The sequence below is a fragment of the Acanthopagrus latus genome, chromosome 9, assembly GCF_904848185.1.
Source record: "Acanthopagrus latus isolate v.2019 chromosome 9, fAcaLat1.1, whole genome shotgun sequence".
NCBI classification, from domain to species: Eukaryota; Metazoa; Chordata; class Actinopteri; order Spariformes; family Sparidae; genus Acanthopagrus; species Acanthopagrus latus.
Window position 1 is genome coordinate 29,829,067 of NC_051047.1, and position 24,474 is coordinate 29,853,540.

At 44.1% G+C, this 24,474-nt stretch overlaps 1 protein-coding gene and 1 long non-coding RNA gene across 2 annotated transcripts in view; one reads left to right on the plus strand and one right to left on the minus strand.

Annotated features, from left to right (window-relative positions):
• The window catches only part of ttn.1 (titin, tandem duplicate 1), a 172,815-nt gene that overhangs the window by 21,927 nt on the left and 126,414 nt on the right, over positions 1–24,474 (plus strand). Inside the window, exons 24-52 of the mRNA XM_037108979.1 lie at positions 32–310; positions 460–726; positions 1,150–1,422; positions 1,509–1,772; positions 2,398–2,658; positions 2,751–3,011; positions 3,631–3,894; positions 4,037–4,297; positions 4,434–4,694; positions 4,876–5,136; positions 5,254–5,395; positions 5,518–5,686; positions 5,815–6,046; positions 6,275–6,559; positions 7,201–7,317; positions 7,424–7,612; positions 10,650–10,700; positions 11,203–14,895; positions 15,448–15,726; positions 15,988–16,554; positions 16,740–17,021; positions 17,101–17,379; positions 17,470–17,751; positions 17,838–18,116; positions 18,198–18,485; positions 18,599–18,877; positions 18,979–19,260; positions 20,292–20,570; positions 20,765–21,043. Coding sequence (XP_036964874.1) covers positions 32–310; positions 460–726; positions 1,150–1,422; positions 1,509–1,772; positions 2,398–2,658; positions 2,751–3,011; positions 3,631–3,894; positions 4,037–4,297; positions 4,434–4,694; positions 4,876–5,136; positions 5,254–5,395; positions 5,518–5,686; positions 5,815–6,046; positions 6,275–6,559; positions 7,201–7,317; positions 7,424–7,612; positions 10,650–10,700; positions 11,203–14,895; positions 15,448–15,726; positions 15,988–16,554; positions 16,740–17,021; positions 17,101–17,379; positions 17,470–17,751; positions 17,838–18,116; positions 18,198–18,485; positions 18,599–18,877; positions 18,979–19,260; positions 20,292–20,570; positions 20,765–21,043 — 10,905 coding nt within the window. The remainder of the gene's footprint in view (positions 1–31; positions 311–459; positions 727–1,149; positions 1,423–1,508; positions 1,773–2,397; positions 2,659–2,750; positions 3,012–3,630; positions 3,895–4,036; positions 4,298–4,433; positions 4,695–4,875; positions 5,137–5,253; positions 5,396–5,517; positions 5,687–5,814; positions 6,047–6,274; positions 6,560–7,200; positions 7,318–7,423; positions 7,613–10,649; positions 10,701–11,202; positions 14,896–15,447; positions 15,727–15,987; positions 16,555–16,739; positions 17,022–17,100; positions 17,380–17,469; positions 17,752–17,837; positions 18,117–18,197; positions 18,486–18,598; positions 18,878–18,978; positions 19,261–20,291; positions 20,571–20,764; positions 21,044–24,474) is intronic.
• Positions 7,326–23,510, minus strand: LOC119025429. The gene is made up of 3 exons (XR_005076821.1): positions 23,400–23,510; positions 17,057–17,203; positions 7,326–7,443 (listed from the first exon to the last, which is right to left on the minus strand). It is a non-coding gene; the product is annotated as an uncharacterized LOC119025429 (long non-coding RNA).

Here is a 24,474-nt window from a genome sequence, read left to right on the forward strand (position 1 = left end):
TTTTTTGCTTTTGTTTTTTTCATTTTTACAGCCAAGCAAGTCATCACCTTCACACAGAAACTGGAGGAGATCAATGCAAAGGAGAAGGACACCATGGCTACCTTTGAGTGTGAAACCAATGAGCCTTTTGTCAAGGTCAAATGGCTGAAGAACAACACCGAGATCTTCTCTGGAGATAAATACAGAATGCACTCTGACAGAAAGGTTCACTTCCTGTCTGTACTGATGATTGACATGAGGGATGATGCAGAATATACCTGCATGGTTGTAGACGATGATGTCAGGACAACTGGCAAGCTCAATGTTGAAGGTGGGTTGGCTAACAATTGGCATCTGTCAAAAGGACAACACCTACACTTCTACAGTTCTTTGAACTGGTCTTTTACACCAGTTCAGTAGTCTCAAGTCCTGACACAGTGGCAACAGTAAACATGGGTTAATATTGGTTTCCTTCAACAGGAGCCCCACTGGAAATCCTGAAGCAGCTGGAGAGCACAGAGGTGCCGGAGACGTACTCTGGAGAGTTTGAGTGTGTTATGTCTCGTGAGGACGCTGAAGGCAGCTGGTTCTTCAAAGAAAAGCTTCTCTCTGCTAGCAGTAAATACGTCATATCCTCCCGTCGTGGAAGACACACTCTGTCTGTAAAAGATGTCAAGAAGGAGGATCAGGGAAAATATACCTTCGAATGTGGCGAGTTCAAGACAAGTGCATCACTGAAAATGAAATGTAAGTAAACTTTGTTAACATTGTAAACTTTGACATTTGTACCTTTGTAGTACATTTGGAGTCATCCACAAATATGTTCCAAAAAAGACATTTTGATAACTTTCGGTCACATTCCTGTGTAATTTAACATTAAAAGTTAATGATCCCAAGACGGTGAGTCCACTCGTATGCAAAAAACATAGAAAACTAACAGGCCATGAAATTTGTGGAGAGCCATCCATCTCATCAGAGGACGAACCCTTAAGATTTAGTAGCACTGCAAGGTAGTTTATAATCCAAAGCCTGTAAGAATAGCTAAAGCGCCATTTTGTTGGCTCATTTACAAGAATCATATATTGGGGTGTAAAAAGCCTTTAGAAAGCACTACTTTAGGTTTTATCCTAGTTGTCTCCAGTGCCTAATACGATTTTCTTGATGCCTTAGTGCGCCCGGTGACCTTGTTGCAGCCTCTGACCGACATGACTGTGTGTGAGGGCGACATCGCTCAGCTGGAGGTCAAGTTCTCTCAGGAGAATGTTGAAGGAAACTGGCTGAAGAATGGGAAGCCAGTCACAGCCTCAAACCGTGTGCACATTGTTATTGACAAACAGATCCACAAACTTCTGATTGAAGACACCAGCAAGGATGATTTTGGAACTTACACCTTTGAGGTTCCTGCTCAGGGGATCTCAACCTCTGCAAAGCTGGTCATTCAGAGTAAGACACTTCAGATGCATTAAGGTTTTCTAAAGGATTTACCATTCCAGAATGTTACAAACCAAAATGTTTCTCTTGCATTGCAGCAATCGGCATCTTGATCTCACTTAAGGACATTAGCGCTGTTGAGGGTACCAAGACTGTCATGGAGACCAAGATCTCTGCTCAGGATGTTAGCTCAGTCAAATGGTACCACAATGACAAACAGCTGGCGCCCAGCGACAGAATTCAGATGGTGGCAAAGGGAGCCAAGCAGCGTCTGGTCTTCAACAGGACCTACGCCTCAGATGAAGGACACTACAAACTGGTGGTTGGCCGAGCCGACACCAGCTGCAAACTTACTGTTCAGAGTAAGTAAATCCAAGAAAGACTGAGCAAGGTTTAACCACGTGTTGACCTTTGAAGATCATTAGTGGTCAACAGGACTGTTACTTAGTTTTGTACGATGTGTACACACAGATGATATTGTTGGATTTAAATGGGTAAATAAAAATCATGCATCACATGTTTCAATTATTTCTGACACAGTTTCTGATTTAGGTTAGATTGATGCCAAATATGAAGAAAATGTAATTGACAAAGCTTTTGAAACCAAAGCTAAAAAGATCAGGTAAAAAGAACCTGGTATTCTGGAAATTCTCAGCAAACTCTTTCTCTGTTTCTGTGAAAAACACCTGGAGGATCAGGAGATTTTATTACAGGAGAAGAGCGATATATTCCTGGTTGTAAAAAATTTAAAATAAATGGATATTCTTAATTCCTAATTCACAGTTAAAATTAAGCGCAGACACACATGTGACTTGTAGGCTAGAAACAATATGAAACTCCACAATATTCAGCTGGCCAAAACCTGCTCTGACCTGACATCAGACTGAGTGAAACAATTGTATGTGCTGGACATGAGAAAGACAATGTTGATCAAAAACACTAGCTGATCATTGGTTAAATGGCCTAACTCTTGTTCCATCTCAACAGCTGTCCAGATTGTGAAACCCATGAAGGATAAGGAGTGCTCCGAATCTGAGAATGTCACATTTGAAGTCGAGGTTTCTCACCCCGGCATTGATGCCTTCTGGACCTTTAAGAGGCAGCCACTCAAAGCCGGTCCAAAGTACAAGATGGAGTCCAAGAACAAGATCCACAAACTGACTGTCATGAACGCAATGAAGGATGAGGAGGGCGAGTACATGTTTGCTGCTGGTGAGAAGATGTGCAGTGCTTCACTCACCGTAGCAGGTAAGCTAACACAATTATTCAGCAATCTGAGAGGTTTCTATTGGACTGACTGGATGAAGGATTCACTGACTGGACTTATCTCCTCTTCCCAGGCGGTGCTATCAAGAAGCCCCTCCGGGATTTGGTGGTAGCCGACTCCCAGACTGCTGTGATGGAGTGTGAAGTTGCCAACCCCTCTGCTGAGGGCAAGTGGCTGAAAGATGGCCAGTCTGTCGACTTCAACGAGAACACACTGAGCGAGGTGGATGGTGCCGTCAGACGCCTCGTCTTGGTCATCACCAAGACTACAGACGTTGGAGAGTACACTTATCAGGTCGCCACCTCCAAGACCTCAGCCACCCTGAAAGTGGAGGGTAGGTCAAGCTTTTATGAAAGACACAGACATACAGAGTATATCCTGTTTGAAAAGTTTATAAAGGAAAACTGAAATGAATATTTGATGTATTTAAATTGCAATTGTAATTAATCATATGTAATTATATATCAAAATTTGAAACTAGATCTAAGTAGGATTGAACATAAGGAATGCAAATTCATTTAATCAGAGACATCTGTGCTCTTTTGTTTATTTTTCCTGGATAGAAAGTTAAATCTGATTTAAGATGAAATCCAGCTCACTTTTGAATGGATATGTTGCCTTATGTACATGACGTAGCTTGTTGGCGAGCAAACTAGTCAACAACCCTCATCAACATGCTAGTCAACAAGCTTGCTCGCCAAAGAGAGACATTATGAAAGTAAGACAATTTTGGCGTACCAGCAGTTAGCGCAGCACAAATTCAAAATTTCAAAACATGTGACGCACAAATTCAAAATGTTTAAAAACAGATTCACCTTATTCAAATTTGGTTTGCTGACAAACATCTGCCCACAGTATGTGTTACTTGGAACCAAGCTGAGCAACTAATCTAAGGCACCCACAAACACACAAATTACCAAAACCCGGGTTAACAACATTGTTTATCTCCTCAGCTGTGAAGGTGAAGAAGACCATGAAGAACCTGAACGTGGTCCAGACTCAGGATGCCATCTTCAGCTTGGAGCTGACCCATGAGGATGTGAGAGGAGCGCAGTGGATTAAGAACGGCGTTGAGATTCTGCCTAGCGATAAATACGAGATCAATATTGAAGGCACCATCCACTCCCTGAAGATCAAGAACTGCAGCACACAGGACGAGTCTGTTTACTCTTTCAAACTGGGAAAACTGTCTGCAAACGCCAGGCTGAACGTTGAAAGTAAGCAACCACTGATTTAAGAAAATAGAATAAAAACTAAATTGAATTTCTAAAAATTGAAAAACAAAAGTGGCTAGAAGAACAGTTTAAGGGCAAACAGTTACACAGCAAAGTCTTAAGCTTCATCATGTATTCCCCACAGCTATCAAGATCCTGAAGAAGCCAAAGGATGTGACGTCACTGCTGGGTGCGACTGCAGTATTTGAGTTGGGCATCTCCGAGGACGACATCCCCGTGAAATGGCTGTTCAACAAGGTGGAGCTGAAGCCAAACGATCACTACAGGATGCTCTCTGAGAAGAAGACCCACAAACTGATCGTCCAGGACGTGGACAACAGCAAACAGGGAGAGTACACTGCTGTGGTGGGACACCTCCAGTGCAGCGCTCGCCTCCACGTCGAGTGTAAGTGTTGGCATGAAAACTACTCTTTTCTTTTCAAATTGTCCCCCCAAAAAGTTAAGGGTCATTCAAGAAAAAGCCAACCTAAAATAGCATCATGTTCATAGTCAGATAGATGTAAATGTCATTTTCCCCTCAGCCCTGCGCGTCACAAGGCCCCTGAAGAGCGTAACAGTCCCGGAGACAAAGGTGGCCACATTTGAGTGTGAAGTTTCTCACCTGAATGTGCCGTCCACCTGGCTGAAAGACGGCGTGGAACTGGAGATGAGCGAGAAGTTAAGCATGGTGGTGCAAGGAAAAGTCCACCAGCTGAGGATCATGAACTGCAGCAGGGACGACTCTGCAGAGTACACCTTTGTCTGCGGGAGCGACAGAGTCTCTGCAACGTTGACCGTTAACCGTAAGTTCCCTGAGCTACAAGGATCTCTTGACGCCTTGATTTTCATTCAAGTGTTTTCGGTGTTTTCATGGTTAGATAAGGATTATTACGGTTATCCTGTTTCTACAGTGTTAGCAGTGTTTTCCTCTATACTTTTGTCTGAAAGTTCATTGAACTTACCATCAGTTTTGTTGTTTTCCAGCCATCCTCATAACAACAATGCTACAGAACGTGAATGCTCAGGAGAAAGAAGTGGTCACGTTTGAGGTCAATGTCAACTATGAGGAAATTGCATACAAATGGCTGAAGAACGGCACAGAGATCCGATCCACGGACAGATGTCAGGCCCGCTGCAAACAGCTCAGTCACACCCTGAGCATCAGGAATGTTCACTTTGGAGACAGCGCCGAGTACACGTTCATGGCCGGCTCCGCAGTCACTACAGCTAAACTCTACGTTGAATGTAAGATTTATTGTTGTATATCTGGTCACTAACCCCTCCCTGTAAAACATATCTGTAGCTGCTCGATGTTCTGCTGGGTTGTTTATTTATTTCCCTGTTTATTGTCTTCTGCTGCAGCCCGTGTGGTTGAATTCACCAAACAGCTGAAAGACCTGAAGATCACTGAGAAGAAGAGAGCAACATTTGAATGTGAAGTTTCTGAACCAAACATCCAGGTGATGTGGATGAAAGACGGTCAGGAGCTGGAGATGTCCGACAGGTACCATCGCTCACATTCACCTGATAAATCACATCTACTAATTATACCGACATCATGGAAACTAATAAGCAAACACAATTTCTTAATCAACTTTCCTAAATCATCGTCTGTGTGTCCTGCAGGTATAAAATGACTTCAGAGAAATTTGTGCACCGTCTGGTGTTGCCATCAGTTCGTCTGTCTGATGCTGGTGAATACACCGCCGTGGCCGGCTCGAGTATGTCCAAGGGCCACCTGGGTGTCGAGGGACGGGACATCAAAATCTCAGAACCCACTAGCAGGGACGTCACTGTGAGTTATATAGTTATCTATGAACAACTGCAGTTTAAATTATTTTGCAGATAGTTAACCATAGCTACTACATATATTCAATTTGTCTGATAATTTTCTGTAATCAACTCAATTACATTTTTTTGCAGGTTGTTGAGAAACAAAGAGCAACCTTTGAGTTCGAGGTGAGTGAGGATGATGTGGAGGGTCGCTGGATGAGGAACGGAGTTGAGATCCAGTTTCAGGTGGAGAAGAGGTTCAATTACGCCACCATCAGGAAGCTCCACCGCCTCACCATCTCTGAGACGTACAGGAGCGATGCAGGAGAGTACACCTTCTTAGCCGGCAAAAACAGGAGCACCATGAACCTTCATGTCAGACGTAAGAATCATCAGAATCTCACAACTGATCAGTAATAAGTAGAAATGTACTTTAGTTACATTAATGTTAGAGGTAATAAAGTGGTAAATAAACCAAAGAAATGTTCTTTATTCCATTAGCAGAGCAGCCGATGCTAACTACACGTATGTTGCAACATTTTCACAGGCATACTTTCTCATGTCTGTAAAAATCTGACTCAGCTTCATCTCTCCTGCTGTCTGTTCGCAGTGCCGGAGCCTCCTGAGATCGTCCACCCCATGGAGCCCCAGGCAGCACTGTCAGGCAGATCTGTTCGCTTCTCGGTGCAGGTCAGCGGCCTCCCTCAGCCCCAGGTGTCCTGGTACAAAGACTCCCAGGTTCTGTCCACCAGCTACAAGTGCAAGTTCCTCCACGACGGAGATGAGCACACGCTGCTGCTGCTCGAGGTCTTCCCCGAGGACGCCAGCGTCTACAGCTGCGAAGCCAAGAACGACTACGGAGAGGTGACAAGCTCCGCCCCTCTCACTGTGGAAGGTACGTTCTTCACAGCAAGGTATCAAGATGCTGGAATCTGTGTTGTTTTTCCTCCACTGCACATATTTACACAGTACATTTCAAAGCAGAATTGGTTCTCAAAACAGAAAACTAGACACAAATTCAGTCTAAACTAGGAAGTGAACAAAAATAAAATAAAACAAACTATTAGCAGCATATAGAAAAAGTCATGTAAAGTCAAAGTAAAACTTCTTTCCATAGTTGTAAATGTTTGAAAATCATAATTTATTTCATGATGTTTCCACATTTTTATTTAGGAGCACAACATGCTTTACGACAGCTAACTTGTTTCATTCAACCAAACCAATCTGCGTCAAAAGTAGAGATAGAAAACAATCTATTCCAGATAGTAGATACATCTGGGGGATGAATAACTATATTTAGCCTTAGAAATCTCCCCAACTGGATTTCTAATCCCGAGTGCAGCTGCTGCATTGTGTGCTTCTTTGTTGTTAATGCAAAATGTTCTGTATTTTCTTTCTTTCCTTTCTTTGGTGGGTTAGTGTCATGTCTGCAGAGCTTCTATTTAAATGATTTGATTTGTAAACATGATAAGTAATTTGACTGATCACAGAAACTGTCATCACTTATGTTTTTGTGTCTTGTCATCCTCCTTCCAGTCCCGGAGGTGGCCGAGGTGGCTCGGGTCGCTCCTCCCGTCCTGAATTCTCCCATACGGGACATCCTGGTCACAGAGGGACAGCCTGCACAGTTCCAGTGCACCGTCTCAGGGGAAGGTAGGCAGCACAGCTCACCCCCTTATGGTTATTGATTGCATAAATACAGGCTTATAAGGCAGATGTTGTTGACATGATCCTGACTGTTGAGAAACGCTGTCTCCAGATCTGCAGGTTTCTTGGTTCCTTAATGACAGAGAGATCAGACAGTCAGACATCTTCAGGATGTCTCATTATGGCAACACCTGCCAGCTGGAGATTTCCAGAGCTCTCCTCGACCACGAAGGAGAATACTCTTGTGTTGCCACAAACTCTGCAGGCATGGTCACATGCGCTGCAACTCTGAATATCGATGGTGAGTAATTCAGACGTACGCCTGCTGATGATATGCATGCTCACTGCATGTGCTTCAACAATCAAACTAAGACCTTCTCTGCCAGCATGGTTTTAATTAGGAAGCTGTGATTTTCAGCCCAAATTTAAATCTAACTTGTTGGTTTCTATGTGATAAGAAACTCTGATGAATCATAAAAATCATCGTGAAGTGTGTTTTAAACTAAATCTCAAATTCTCTGTTAGCATGGTTAGCTGGTTAGCCAGTGAATAACCCAGTATCAAGATAATCAGCAAAGTGTAATTATACTCACATATAATAATCTGGGGCTACATTTAGAAAATGATGTTGCTGTAAAACGTCAGGGGCTTCATGCTCACTCACTTAAATATAAATTAAAGCATCTATTGACCACACGACTTTTACTGAGCCAACAGAAGGCTGCATGTACGTGTCGAGGTTTCAGGCATGTGTGTTCGGCATGACAGAGGGCCAGGGATCAACTTCTGCTGGTTGCACATAGATGTTAGTTGTGTTATTGTCCTGTTTTCTCCTCCATAATACCTCAAAATGGCGTCACTCTGTCACGAGGTAAATGTCATGGAGACAAGTGGAAATTTCCACAATGTCTAAATGATGTTATTAGAGAATCAGATGAGCGGCTGTCAGTTCCATGTGCTAAGAAGAGAAACAATGAGAAACTCTGAAAAGAAAATCTGCAACAACTTTACAATTGACTGACTCATGTCATGTATAGTAAAAAAACAAAAAAAAAAAAAAAAAACACAATTTCTCAATAACAACAAATGTAGTTTCTCTTCAGACATGCCGACACATCTTATTGCGACCAGCCTCTGGCCCTTTAGAAAGTCTTCTGATACTTTTTGTTTCTGTTTTCTGACGCCCTCACCATAAGCACAGGTGATAATCTTGCAGGTGTCTCTTGCGTGATGCATGACTGTCCTCTCTCCCTCCATGACTATCAGTAGGGACGTCTTTATTCTGAGTCATGACTCTTTGTTTCAGAGGAATGCAGCATGGTCAAAACCAGAGCTGAACTTAGGAAATCTAGGTTTCCTGGTTCCTCATGCTCAAGCACGGATATAATCCATAGCTGTTTTTTTATTTCAAATTTTGGCTCCAGTCAAGCATGCATGATTGACAGTGGAAACCAGCCACTGTCCACTTCCTCACTGAAATGACTGATCCTCAACGCTCCACTCCAGCTGCACTCTTGGCAAAACAAGCTGTGACACAAGTAGCCTGAAGAAGTCACCAGAATGATGTGTTGACCTAATTCTTCTACTCTTTTTATTGCCCAGATGAAAAAGCCTTAGCTAGTGTGTCAAGCACTGGGACTGAGACTATAAGTCAGAGTCTGGAGGCTCACAGTGAGAGTTTCAGCTCTCTGTCGGTGGCACAAACAGTCCACAGTGTTGAGTTTACTGAGATGGTCTCTGAGAGCTCCTCCACGTCTTGGAAGACAGTTGACATTCAGATGGAAAGTGTGAGCTCGGTGGAGATGAGCAGCTTTGATATCAAACTCTCAGCCAGCCCCAAACTGCTGATGGAAATGAGCGACGTCCGAGTGAAGAGCGGTGAGATGGCCGAGTTCAACTGCTCGTTTGACGGGCAGCCCTTCACTGGGGTGGTATGGGATCATAACGGCCAGAATCTGGCAGACACAGAGCGGGTCAGGAGCTCTCATAATGAGGGTCTGTTGTCCCTGGTCATCCAGGGTGTTGGTGTGGCGGACCAGGGTGTGTACCGCTGCACCGCCACCAACCAACACGGCCAGAACAGCTCCTCTGCCAGGCTCACTGTTGAAGGTGGTTAATCTTTCTTTTTTTATTAGTCTGTGTCACCATCTGGTCCATCCTCCCCCTCCACCTGCTCCTCCTGCTGCTCCCCTCCCCTCATGATTTAATATTCCTCTGTAACCTGTTAGATTGTAATAGAATAACAAGCTTTGTTGTCTATTTTATTGTCTTCCTGCTGTTGCCAGCTTTGCCTCGCTAACCTCATCCATCCATCCTGCTAACCCCTTTAGTGTTTAGTCATAGCCTTTAAACTCTGACCCCTAATTACTCTCCCTAACTTTATTCTCACCTAGCTAAAGAAGCAAATCTCAAAGCAGAAACCCCCATCCCTACCGATTCTGTGCGTAAAGTGTCTCAGGCAGACAGGGAGACCCCTAGAGATCCCCCTGACCAAGACAAGCAGGAGGAGGTGGAGAAGCCGGGACGGTTGCCTCCGTCTTCCCAGAGACCTCACAACCTCATCAGCCACCTATATTTCCCTGATGTCCTGCCTCATGACAAGCGAGGTCAACGCCTCTCCAGCTGCCCCGAGTTCCTCATCAAACTCCCCCCTGAGCTGCTGATCAGAAACAAAGACAGCGGCTCCCTGTATTGCGTTATGAAGGGGGTTCCCACTCCGTTTGTCATTTGGCTTTACAACCGTTTGAATATTGAGGATTCTGTGTCTTACTCTCTGAAACACGACGGCCCCCTGTGCTGTTTAAATGTTAACAATGTGGGACCCGGACAAGGGGGCTCTTACACTTGCAAAAATATCAACTCAGCCGGAGATGCTGAGAGCAGCACAGTGATGAAAGGTTGGCATCTGCATGCATTTGGTTCTTCTGCCCGCTTGGGCTTTGTTTGGCCCACCACTCATCCACACTGCTTTCCACCTACACAGCCAGCAGAGGCACACTTCTCCACACGGCGACAACACTTCTTCTACAAGGTTTAACCACTGTGTTTAGAAGAGGTCGCTGACCTTTGTGTCCGACTTTACTGACAGAAACAACGAAAGCGACAAAGAGCGAGGGACACTCATATCACTGAACACTTTCCAAAGAAAAGCCAGAGGTGCTGCACACTAAAGACCACAAGGACGCATGCAAGAATATCAGTAAAAAACAAAACAAAACAAAAAAAAACGATAATATGGTTGCACGACCTGTCACTGATTCTAACAGTCTTGCACCATATGAGACTTAATGTGCAGTTTTGGGAATGTTTTTAATTTGTAAATGTTTGTGTCTTCACAGTAACCTCACTGGAGAAGGAACCTTCAGTTCAGATCCAAGAGGAGCAGAAAGGTAAATATAGTTTCATGTCTGCAGGGACGTCTCTGACCATGATGTAGTTCTGAGTGGCCTGAACACAGATCCTACTTTAACATTTTTGACTTTGTCCTCAGGTTGTCCTGGTAAGAAATGTCTGTTCGATTGCGAGAAATTGAATTTTTATATTTCAGAATGTGTCAATGGTATCCTTGGACGTTTTACCAAATCTTATTTTCCATGCTCCTGCAAACCATGCAATGAACTATTTTTTCAGTTCGGCAAAACAAATGTAACTAGCAGTCCAGCTATAGGGAGCGTTTGCTAACTGTAAAAATGTTGGCGAGATGTCAGCAAATGGGTGATGTGATATCTTCCAAAATAGCAAACGCTCCCCACACCATGTGTGTCCAGCGTAAATAGTGCTGTTTGGGTTGTCATTAATTCATGTTGGAGTCTGTAAATATATAAACCATTCTGTTTTCAGTGCAGCTGATTGTATGTGTGTCTCACTTTAAACTGTCATTGTTCCACTCAGCCTTCTCTACCTCAAGCATCACAGTAGAAGAGGAAACCCAGGAGTCGTACTACACGGGCCTAAAGTTACCAGATACAACCAGAACACTTGAACTTAAGCCAGAGTCCAAACGCTACTCCAGCACTTTGGAGAAGAAAAAAGAGAAACCAGTTTTCCTCAGTGAACTTTCTCCAGCAGCAGTGACTGTTGGAGAAACTGCTACGTTTACGGTCAAAGTGTCTGGTTTCCCAAAGCCCACCATTCAGTGGTTCCATAACGGGCAGACTATAACAAGTTCATCTGTGTACACGTTCACTCATGAGCGTGATGAGTATAGTCTGATCATTACCAAAGTTCAAAGGGAGTTTGAAGGAGAGTACTCCTGTACTGTCAGTAACAGATTCGGTCGGTCGACTTGCATCTCTTATTTGCATGTTCATGTGAAGGAGCCAGAGGAAACAGCTGAACAGATAACATTTGTGCCGACTGGCAAACCTCCAGGGTTCATCAAAACAATCGAGTCTCTTCAGTTGTCTGAAGGACGCCAGGCTTTCTTCAGGTACATTGTGACTGGAGATCCTATTCCCGAGGTTCACTGGCTCAAAGGCAGCTTCAAAATTCAGCCCAGCGGGTTCTGTATCATTGTGAACAACCCAGACGGATCAGGCTTTATTAACATTAAGAGTGTCAAACATGAGCATGCTGGCGTCTACACCTGTAAGGCCTCCAACCAGTATGGAGAAGCCTCCTGTACTGCAGAGTTGTTGGTGTTTAGAGAGAACATTCAGGAAGAGTTGGTAAAGATGACAAAAGGCTTGAAAATATCTATGACGGAACAAACCACAGAATCCAGATTACACCAGGAGAGAACTCTGTCTGATCGGATGATTTATACCATTAGCACTGAAGACCGGCAGATTATTCCAAGTGAAGAGGTGGGAACCCTCAGAGAGGTCGATATCTCTGCTGCAACCCTCCATCGAGAGCAGGTGACCCACCAGGCAGCAGTGCTGCAGTCTCACGAAATCCAGGAGAGGGTTTCTTTAGCTCCCACTCATCCACCCCAGGTCTCAGCTGTTCCTGCTAAACAGCTTCACATGGCGACATTCTTATCTTCAGTCCAGGAGAAGCAAAGGATCACTGAGCAGCACTCTGAACGCATCCTCAGCCCTGAGATTGTAGAACTGGCGTTAGCCAAAGAGCAGCCATCAAAACTTATGTCAGCCACATCTGAGGAGGTCCTCCCACTCACCACCGTGAGAGCTGAGGCCTTAACAGACAAGGCTCCAGAGCACATGAAGGTCTTGACCGAACCCAGGCAGCTTGTCACTGGTCATCAGGTTGAGTGCATGCTGCCTATTCATGGTGAAACTTCAGGCATCACCCACAGACCAGAGGAAGAGAGGAGTTTCATAGTCACCGAGGGGGTAAAGATTTTATACTCTGCTCAGTCTACAGGGCAGCTGCCAGTCACAGAGGGACACGCTGAGCCTCTGCCACCTGTAGCTGCAGCCACTAAAGTCTTGGTTGAGAAAGAGCAACATAAGCCAGTTGTAGCACCAGTGAGAGAAGCTAGAGTGGCTTTATCAAAGGAGCAGACATTTGAAATACACAAACCAGAGCAGGAGAGTATCACCCCATGCAAAGATGTGGTCTATAAGTTAGCTGTAACTGCTGAAGAGAAATATGAGCTCCAAGGTGAACAGGCAGGACAGGTGCCAGGTATAGCATCTTCTGTGAGTCTTCAGCCTCAGCGAGAGGGGGAAAGACTCCTGAATCTTCAAGTGATCAGTGATCAGGATGTTCTACAGTCTGAGGGTCAGTTCAGCAGTGAAAAGCCTTCCACAGAGCAGGCAGAAACCAGGAAGAGCCCAACTTTGTTGCATTCTGTGACTCAAGAGGAGCAAAGACCTGCAGTCTGCGAGGAGACTTGTGAGTTCTCAATAAAGACTGATGCCACAACAGTTCAGCCGAAGAAAGAGTTACCACAAACACAATACCTTCAGTCCATTCAACCTTTAACAGTTTTACCAAAGGAAGGCATACTTACTATCACTAAACCTGATCATCAGGTGGCATCACAGAAAAAGGAAAAGGCTAGAAAGCATGCAGCTACATCAGAAGAGAGAATGGAGCTCACAGCAGATTATCACAAAGATCTTACTGTGTCGGTGACTGGAGTTCAGTCTCAGCTGCGAACTGAGCCGAGGCCTTCCAGCGTCCTCCCCGTCTCCTCTCAGACCGTGCAGCTGCCGAAGGAGACGCCTTTCACCACTGATGTCAAACAGCAGCGAGCACTCATCCAGAAAGAAGATTATGGGAACATCATGCATTCTTTGAATGTTACAGATAACTGGACTCTAGAGGAAGGTCACACCATCAGCATTGAAACTGAGAAGCAATTCAAGCCTGAGATCAAAACTGAGCCCAAAATCACCAAAAAACCTGTTTCTATCGAGGAGAAGGCAGTTGCCACTGAAAGCTGTACAATCTTAGAAGCCACTGAGCAAGACTTTGCAGTCGCGATTCAAGAGGGTCAGTCAGTCCGACAGTCTGTGTTGCTAGAACAAAAGCAGGTCATTATGGGAGAGCGGTCATGTGAGATACATAAATCGGAGGGATCGACTGTCAGCGTCGTGACCCAGCCTAGAGGAGTTCTGTTTGTTCATCAGTCTCAGGACGCTCAGACTCTACCTAAGGAACTCAACTTCGTAATCCAGATCCCCAAACCATTTAGTTTAAATATACGACATCAACTCAGAGATGCTCTTCAGACTGCTGTGGCCAGTGAACAACCCCTGTTATTAGCCGATGTTGTAGGACGGTTAGAGGCAGTGGAGGTGCAGGAGATTAAGGTTCAGACTGAGTCCAGACAGGCCGCATATACTTACCTGATCACAACACCAGGTGCCCCTCTGGAGATCACACTGTCTTTTGAAGGCAGTTACCCTCAGACAGCTGATCTCAGGTCTGAACTGCAGGTAGCTCTGCATGCTATGGTCTTCCACGACCAGCAAAGTCTTACATCAGAGCAACCAGGTGCCATGCAGGTTGAAAAGCCTCAGAAAGCGATGGTCAGCTCAGAGTCCTCCAAAGAAGTGTTGTCCTCTGTAGTGGACACCTTGATGGTGGCAGAGAGCACAGTCCAGTTTCCTCCTGCTGTATCTCAGTCTGCAGCCATCAAAACTGAAGCCAGGGCTTCCTTTGAAAGCACAGCCATTCAGAGTCGATCTGAAATTCATGAGTCTGTGCAGGTGAGTAGGAAGACAGTCCGGTCAGAAAGGGATGCTACCGCTGCTGAAGTGACCATGACAATGCCTTTGGATCAGGTTCCTGTTGAACAAAGTGTGGACATTTTTGTCCAGAGAGAAAGCAGAGAAGAGTACCTGTCAGAGGCAATTATGATCAGCGAGTCCTCAGACAGTCTGGTAGATTATCCTGTTATTCTTGATCCTCTGGAGGATGTTTGCACTGAGGAAAACGGCAAGGCTACTTTTACTGCCACCATTAAGTCTGTCGCCAGAGTGAACTGGTTTTTCAATGGGCAACTGGTGAAATCTGGCAAAGAGTTCAAGTGTTCTAAAGACCACGACACGTACACACTAGTTATTGAGAAAGTTGTCAAGGAGAAGCATCAAGGAGAATATGTGTGTGAGGCTGAAAATGAAGCCGGCAAGACTACAACATCTTCAAGACTCACTGTGGTCTCAAGAGGTTTGATGATGGACCATTATTTGATATCATCATCAACTAACGTCACACATCGATCAGTTTTCAAATCTGTTGTCTGCAAACCTCAACCACAACTAAAACTTGATATCATTTGAACAACTAAACTGAAAAACACAAGGCCTTTTCATGTTTCTTTGGCTACTTTCCAAGCTAAACTCTAAGCTTGAGGTTTTCACCAGACAGCAGTGACATCCTCACTTTCCCTTCAAGCCTTCATTCCGTCACATGCATATCATCCCCATATCCATTTCACTTTCCTTTCAAGGAGTCACCTTTGAGTTTCAAATCTTTAAACATCCATCAGTCCTCACTCTTCATTGCATGCTTTCTCTTCCTTATCACAGAATCTCTTTCATGACACCTTCAACCCAAATCTAACACCATTTTCTTCCTCCACAGTCACCACAGCATAACTTGTTCATGTCACTTTTCCATCCCAGGATCATCTCCGCCTCCAGCACAACCATTCCTTTTTGCCTCCATTTCAACTACAACTGTTTATTTATTTTGCTTTTCATCTTTTTTTCCTTTCAGTGAAACCTGTGTTCAGGCACAGACTCGTCCCTGTGGAGATCAACATTGGCAATATTGCCAAGTTTGAATGTGAAATCGAGGACGCTCCTAATGTGAACTTCAAGTGGTTCAAAGACGGACACCCCATCAAAGAGGGGGAAAAATACAGGATTATCAGCCGCCTCAGCATTTCCTCTTTGGAACTTCTGAGCCCAAACAAGGACGATAGCGGTGAATACAGCTGCAAAGCATCAAATAAGCATGGCAGCGATGAATGCTCCGCCACCCTCAGTGTGACAGGTAAGAGCAAGGCATGTTTTCTTCCTCTTCGCTGGTTGAGTTTGGAGCTATTATTGTTTCCTTTTTCCTACAAGGTGTCACCTTTTGCTGTTCTTTGCTGGTTGTCTTTTGAGAAACGTTGGTGCTTTAGGCTTAACTGTGAATTGTTTGTCAAGATTTCTCGCTCTGCTGGTTTGTTTTTGTCTATCTGGCAGGTTTTGGTTAACAGGGTTTAACATTTAACATTAACTAATGTGTTTCTGTTTTTCTTAATTTCTATAGAGCAATACCCTCCCTCCTTTATAACTAAACCTGACTCTCAGACTGTGTATGTTGGAAAGAGGGCAATGATGCAGTGCGTGATTTCAGGATCTGCCCCACTGACTGTTGTCTGGTTCAAAGACAACATGGCTTTACCCAGTATGCCAAACAAATATGAAACCTCTTGTGAAAAGAATAAGCACACTCTTGGTATAACCACGCTTGAGGCAGCAGACAGGGGGCTCTATGTGTGCAAGGTGTCTAATAATGTTGGGACGGCCGAGTGCAGCATGGACCTGCGTGTTACTGATAAGCCCAACTTTGTAAAGCCCCTGGGTCCGATCGCTGCTGTGGTCGGAGCTCCTCTGCACCTGGAGTGTCAGGTGGATGAGGACACTGGAGTAACTGTAACCTGGACCAGAGATGGTAGGAGAGTGCACCAGTCTCCGGACTGTAAACTGTCTTTTGAGGATAAGACAGTCACTCTTGATATCCTAAAGACCACACTGAAAGATTGTGGAAATTATGTGTGCACAGTGACAAATGAAGCTGGGAGTGCAACTTGCTCCACCGCAGTGAAGGTCCAAGGTAAGAGCTATCTAGTTAACTTTCATGGCTACTGCAGAATTTGAAGCTGTCACAAATCTGCAGTACTGAAAATTAACATCATTTTATTCTGTGGTGTCTTGAAATCTTACATCTCTTCTCTGTCAATGCTGGGTTGTAATTTTTAAATGACCTCTTTGGCTCTTTTTAACCACACACCTCTGCAGAGCCACCAGTCTTTGTAAAGAGGCTGGAAGCCACAACAGTTTGGAAGCAAGGTGGCACTGCTCGACTGCAGTGCACCGTCAAAGGATCCCCTGAACTTCACACAAGCTGGTTCTTTAATAACAGTGAGCTGTCTGCTGGTGGCAGATATGACTTCAGTCTGAAGGATGGTGTCACCACTCTTGAGATAAAGGATGTCGCGTTGAGTGACAGTGGAAACTACACCTGTGAGGTTCTCAATGAGTCTGGGTGTGAAAGCTGCAGCACTAAAGCAACAGTGAAAGGTGTGCAGACTTAGAACATCTGATTAATAACTAACCTCTGAGTCAGAATAACTATCTAACTGAAGTTGTTCCCCTTCAGAACCACCATCTTTCAGAAAGGAGTTGCTCTCCTTAGAGGCAGTCAGAGGATCTGTAGCTGTGTTGGAGTGTGAGATTGCAGGCTCTGCACCGTTCGATGTTGCCTGGAAAAAGAATAAGAAACGCCTGTCATCAGATAAGAAATACAGAATACTGACACAGGGAAGCCTGGCCTCTCTGGAGATCCAATCATTTGAGAGCACTGACATTGGTGAATATGAATGTGTTGTATCAAATGAGGTTGGGTCAGTAACCTCAAAGTCAGTGGCTAAACAAAGAGGTTAGTAATGTAAAAAGAACACAGGACATACTGATTATGGTTGTAGTTCTCTTACTATTCATATAATTATTATAAATACTGTTATTTCAGAGCCACCTATGTTCTCAAAGAGGATTGAGAGTGCTACAGCAGTGGTGGGGAATACAGTGAAGCTACAGGGAACCCTTAAAGGTTCAGCTCCCATCACTACCAAGTGGATGAAAGACTCTGAGCTACTCAGAGATGATGATCCAAATGTGAAAATGACATTTGAGAACAACATCATTAGCATCTCCTTCTCTTCTGTTGAGTTAAAGCATGGCGGCAAGTATACTTGTCTTGCTGAAAACGAGGCAGGACAGCAGAAATGTGAAGCTGTCTTAACGATTCAAGGTCAGAATACATTTCTGATTGTTGGCAATATTCTCAAAGTTCAGACGTAGATGTTTATAAATTCTGTAACTCCTGTTGTATTATAGAACCTGCTAGGATCTTAGAGAAAGCAGCATCCATCAGTGTGACTGCAGGAGATTCGGCCACTTTGGAGTGCAGGATTTCTGGAAGCCCAGAACTCAAAGTAAAATGGTTCAAAGACGGCAAGGAGATGATCAGCGGCCGAAAATATAAAATGACAGTGAAGGAGAACACTGCCATCTTAAAGATCCTCACAGCAGAAAAAGGCGACACTGCAGAGTATAAGATGGAGGTGTCCAATAAAGTCGGAAAAGATCAGTGCACCTGCTCAGTCAATGTTATAGGTTAGTTTTAGCCAAGAACACTTTAATAGCAACTGAAAGGATTGGCCCTTGATGACAGTTTTGATATATTTCCTCACACAGATCGTGCAGTTCCACCATCCTTCACCAGAGCGCTAAAGAAAGTGGATGCACGTATTGGTAGTAATGTTACCTTGGACTGCAGAGTTGCTGGATCTCAGCCACTGGTTATTTCTTGGTACAAAGACAACAAAGAAATCCACAGTGATGACAAATATCAGGTTGATTTCAGTGAGAGTACAGCCTCTGTGACGGTAACTGGCCTGGAGAAAAGCGATGGTGGAGTTTATACATGCCGGGCCTCTAACGATGCTGGAGAGAAAGAGACGAGTGGTACTTTGTCCATCAAAGGTCAGAGAAGTTGGATTAGCGAAGATTCAACAGGAATATGTCAGACATTCAAGCTGATCAGAAATGAATGGTAGGGTTTGAATGTTTGCTCTCTTTTTCCCAATTAACTCCAGAACCTCCCGTCTTCACTGTGAAACCTGAATCCCAGGATGCCTCACCTGGATCAAATGTTGTGATATTATCAGCCTTTACAGGCTCAGCTCCTCTGGTTGTTAAATGGTTCAGAGAGGAGAAAGAGATTTTCACTGGAGGAAAGTGTTTCATAAAGAAAGACGCCTCCTCAAGCTCCTTGGAGCTTCATTCTGTGAAACCCAGTGACTCTGCAAAGTACACATGCCAAGTTTCCAATGAGGCTGGGAAGGTGGATTGCACTGCAACTCTCTTTGTGAAAGGTGCTGTTTTGTTATTTGTTTTTTTTTTAAGGAAATTATTCACTGAATTGTTTTTTTTCTTTACTTAAACTATTGTTCTTACTCCTACTGCTAATTTACAGAAGCCCCAACATTCACAATGAAGCTTGAGCCTTCACTGTTGCTGAAAACTGGACAACCTCTGAAACTGTCTTGCAAAGTACAGGGCACCCCTGTTATTAGCATCACATGGTTTAAAAATGGATCTGAACTTGCTTCAGACCACAGACACGTGATGTCCTTCGACAGCTCCATAGTGACTCTGGAGGTAGAGAACTGCTCTGTAGAGGACGGTGGAGATTATGTTTGTGTGGCGTCCAGCCAGGCCGGCAGAGACCAGAGCAGCAGCTCAGTGGCAGTGAAAGGTTGGTCCGGTCGTTCTCCACGTAAAGAGAATCTTTAGACTGTCGGCATGAAGTCTGGTCCACATTGTTCATTAACATGTTTAATGTGCCTACATTGACAGAAAGTCTGAGGAATCTACAGAACTTACATTGCAGACCACAGCAACGAGCTGGGTTTTTAATTTCATCTGGTTTGCTTATACTTATCACAGTTTGGAAGCCAGTTAGGCATCACACCGCTTTTCTTTGCAAGTGTGTCTCCCATTAGTTCCTGAACCCAACCTGAAGGTTTAGCTTGATTGGCGACTCTAAGGGGTCTTTCATGCCTCCTTCACAAATGAAAAGAGACCCATCACACATCTCACATGATGTAGCTGCCCATAGAGTTGTAGGTGTAATCAGTACAACCATCAGAGGGCAGCTCAGAGTCAAGAGTTTCTGACAACAAACATGCCAACAATGGACAAGGTTGTGAAGACCACCGAAGGAGGCAAAAGCAGAGGCAGACGGCGGTGGTCTATGAAGTCATTAAATCCATCGAAGCATGTCGACAGGGAATTATTTGAGCTAATATCACCAATGAGAGTCCTTAAGGGTTTCTTCCAGTGTTCAGACTTCTTTGTTGTGTCCATTGGTCGTCCTGCATAACTATTGGCCACACTTCCACTCATGATTTCCGCTGATATTGCGCCATTTTGTCCGCATCTGTAAGCTTTCAGAAAACATGCACAAATACGGATAAAATGAAAAAAAAAAAAAATCTATCCATGTAACATTGATTGTAAATGGGCTTATAATCTCCCCGTGTACACCCCTCGCCCAGTGGTTACCTGGAGTTGTCTCCAGCCTGCATTAACCCGCTGAAGGATCAGTGTTTCCCCTCGTTAACTTTCTCGGTCTCAGAGGTTAACGATAAAATCAATGTCTTAACTTCTCTGAAGGCTCTGAACATCTAAATGAAATCTGTGGACCAGACTGGCCTCATGAGGCTAGAATTTATTCATCAATCCTTTAACAACTTTAAATATAACATTATTATTTTCTTTTTATAGAACCTCCTTTGTTTGTGAGGCCTTTCGAATCAGCTGAGCTTGTAAAGGGATCCGATCTATTCTTGGAGGGAACCATTTCAGGTTCCCCTCCATTTGAAATAAGTTGCTTACACAATGATAAGCTGATCAGAAGCAACCAAAGGCATAAGATCAGTGTCGAAAATGACACAGTTACTCTTCAGATCTCAAACTGTGAGAGCGGAGATGCTGGGATTTACCAGTGCACTGTTACAAATGATGTGGGGGAGACATCTTGCTCTTGCCAGATTTCACTGAAAGGTTAGTCCAAGGCCAATGTCAAATACAGAGGTTATCTTTGTGCATGCCGCAAATGTTTCTGCAAATTTCAGCCATTATAGCTGTTGCTGTACCTGTTTTTAGACCAGAGAGATAAAGACTTGCAATGTGGATCTTCTGTGTTTGTGTAAACCCTCCTTCAGCCTGCAGTCTGACTTGTGGTCTTCTTTCACTAGAACCACCATCATTTGTACAGAGACTAGAGGACATGTCCTGCATGGTGGGCTCTGAGATCTCTATGAAGTGCATGTTGTCTGGAACACTTCCCATGACTTTCTCCTGGATCAAGGATGATCATGAGCTAACAGAGGACGAGCATGTTAAAATTTCCTATGAAACCAAAACTGCTGTGTTGAATTTGAAAAATGCTCAGTTATCACACGGCGGGAAGTATGTCTGTCAGGCACAGAACAAAGCTGGGACTCACAGATGTGCCGCTGTGCTCATTGTGACAGGTTTGTAGGATCTTTGTGACTCTTACTTGTATTAACTGCTGTTGCTTTTTTTGTCAAGCTTCATCTGTTGCATTAATGTTTGTAAGTGTTCACAGCTCATTTAGTTTTGGATCATTTTGTCATGCCAGAGCCAGCGAGTATTTCTGAACATGCACAGTCCATCAGTGTAACGCAGGGCGACCCGGCCAGGCTTGAATGCAGATTCTCAGGGACCAAACCACTCAAATCCAAATGGATGAAGGAAGGAAAGGAGCTGACCTCAGGCCAGCGATACAGAATACAGAAAACAGACTCCAGCTCTGTGCTCACAATCATTAAAACAGAGAAGAGAGATAGCGGTGATTACACCTTTGAGGTTTCGAACAAGGTTGCGTGCAGCACTTGTGAGGCAGCCGTTACTGTGCTAGGTCAGTTTGTCCCAAAGTTTCATATCTTTGGTGAGATTTTCTTCTCTGTTTTATTTATATAAACAACTTAAGATTGTTTCTGCACTCTGATTATATTAGATCAGATCATTAAACCATCTTTCACGAGAGCACTGAGGGAGACAGAAGGTATCAGGGGATCATTCGCTCACCTGGAGTGCCTGGTATCTGGCTCCCTGCCGATGACAATACAGTGGTACAAAGATGAGAAAGAGATCAAAACTGATGAGAAACACAGATGCACATTTTTCGAAAATGTCGCTTTCCTGGAAATCAGTCGTCTTGACGATAAAGACAGCAGTATCTATACCTGCATGGCTAAAAACAAAGCAGGATCTGCCCAGTGCTCCGGGACTTTGTTTGTCAAAGGTTAGAACTCAGCTTACATCCTCAGAACTTTCTTGCAGTTTAAGGTGTAATCGCATTTTATGAATTCTGACTATGTTGGGTTTTGTCCACTGACAGAAACACCACGCATTCTTGAAAAACCTGAATCCATGAATGTTTTGCCTGGGTCGAAGGTGAAATTAAATGTTCGTTTCTCTGGTACACCGCCACTGAACATCAAATGGTTTAAAAACAAGAAAGAGATTTTATCCAGCGCCGACTGCTCTGTTATCAAAGACAAAACCTCGAGCTCACTGGAGCTCTTCTTTGCCAAATCTTCTGATTCTGATGACTATATTTGTGAAATACAGAATGATGTTGGCTCCACTTCATGCCATGCAACACTCTTTGTAAAAGGTTCATATTTAGTCTCTTACCTTTATTGATTTCTTTACTTTACCACCTCACTACCTTTGCTCACCATACTTAGGTAACCTTTGTATGTACTTTTTGCAGAACCTCCCTTTTTCATTGATAAACCTGAAGGTGTGTCAGTCGTAAGAGTAGGAGACAATAAGGTTTTCGAGTGTAAAGTCGGTGGTACTCCAGAGATCTCTGTGCGTTGGTTCAGAGATGGAGCTGAGATTCACCAAAGTGTCAAACACAAGATGTCGTTTATCAACTCTGCAGCTACTTTAGAGATAAGTCAAGTCAGTGAGAATGACAGCGGGAATTACTTCTGCGAAGCCGGCAATGAAGCCGGCACAGAGAGTTGCACAGCTGAGCTAGAAGTGAAAGGTTGGTTTTCCTTTACATGTTGACATCTCATCAGAGTTACAAATGCAAATCAAAGGTTGTTTCAATTTGAGTTGCTTTGTTATTTCAGAGCCTCCTTCGTTTGTTGAGGAGCTGAAGGCTCTGGAAGTTGTTAAAGGTTCGACAGCAGTGTTTGCTTGCAAAGTGGCAGGAAGTGCTCCTTTTAAAGTCATGTGGATCAAAGATGGAAAGCCAATCAAATCCAGCCAAAAGTATCTTATTGTTGATAGTGAAAATGTGAGCTTGAAAATCCAGGACTGTGAAGTGGAAGATGTTGGTGCTTATCAGTGTGTGGTAGCCAATGATGTTGGCAGCAGCACAGGCTGTGCAGCTCTGTCTCTGAAAGGTTGGTTGCTCATCATATTAACAAACATCAGGCATACAGCACTGTTTACTTTCAGCTATCGCAATGACATCTTTTCTTTGCATTAGTCCCTCCAACATTTGTTAAGAAGATAGAAAATGTCTCCACTATTCTGGGAGATGTTGTGGTCTTCTGCTGCACCGTGGAAGGTTCTCTGCCTCTCTCTGTACAATGGCAAAAGGACGAGAACTGGATCCCAGAGGATCCAAAGATTGAGAGAGCGTTTGATTTGAACAAAGAGGCAACTCTCAGGATTCCTTCATGTGAGGTGACACATAGCGGGAAATATACCTGCCAGGTCGTAAATGAGGCTGGGCGGGACAAATGCTTTGCAACCCTCATAGTGAAAGGTACCTCTGTTTCCAGCACAACTCTTCTGCTTAACATTATATTTAACTCTAACAGTTACAACAAGTACACTCACCTCTTTGTCTTGGTGTTGTAGAACCGCCTATGATCCAAGAGAGGCCGGAGGTAGTCAAAGTGACTCGTGGAGATCCAGTTAGTCTTGAGTGCAGGGTCGCTGGAACTCCTCAGATCAGTGTAAGGTGGAGCAAAGATGGCAAAGAGCTCCAGCCAAGCAGAAAACTTAATCTCTGCTATGAAAACAACCTCAGCAGTCTTAAGATCCAGTCCTCTCAGGTGGAAGACACGGGACAGTACTGGTTTGAAGCCACGAATGCTGTCGGGACTTGCAGCTGTAAAGTCGTACTGGTAGTTTTAGGTTTGTAAGATATTTTTTGTTTGGACAAAGTTGTAGAAGTTGCATCTTTTCTCTGATTCTAATGATCTTTTAATTTGAATCTAAACAGACGAGGTTATTCCTCCGATGTTCATTCGGAAATTAACAAACATTCAAGCAATTATGGGTTCGGTGGTTACCATGGAGTGCAAAGTGGCCGGTTCTCTTCCATTGTTGGTTGAATGGAGCAAAGGGAAACAAAAAATCACCAACAGCTACAAATATAAACTTACGCATGTTGAAAACAGTTTGTCACTGGAGTTAAAGCTGACTGAAGGTGCTGATACTGGAGAGTATTCCTGTAAAGTTATCAACGATGCTGGGGGCTGTCTGTGCAGCGGAGTGCTCACAGCTAAAGGTTAGCATCCAGAGGTCGACTTTATCACATTTATTTACTCACGGGATGTTAGTCATGTATCGTAATCATTTCTCTGTGTGGGTTTTAGTGCCACCAAGATTCGTAGCTGAGCCTGAGTCTCAGGCTGTTATCCCAAAGTCTTCGGTACTCTTCAGAAGTGTCTTTGAAGGAACGCCTCCATTCACAGTGAAATGGTTCAAGGATGACATCGAACTCATCACAGGGCCATCATGTATGATAAGATTGCAGAAATATTCCTCCTCTGTAGAGCTGAACTCAGTTGGGACTCTGCAGTCTGGGATTTATTCTTGCCAAGTTAGCAACGACGCAGGCACAGTGAAGAGTGCCGCAGAGTTGTTGGTGAAAGGTTGGACTATTCTTTTTTTTTGTCCACACCAC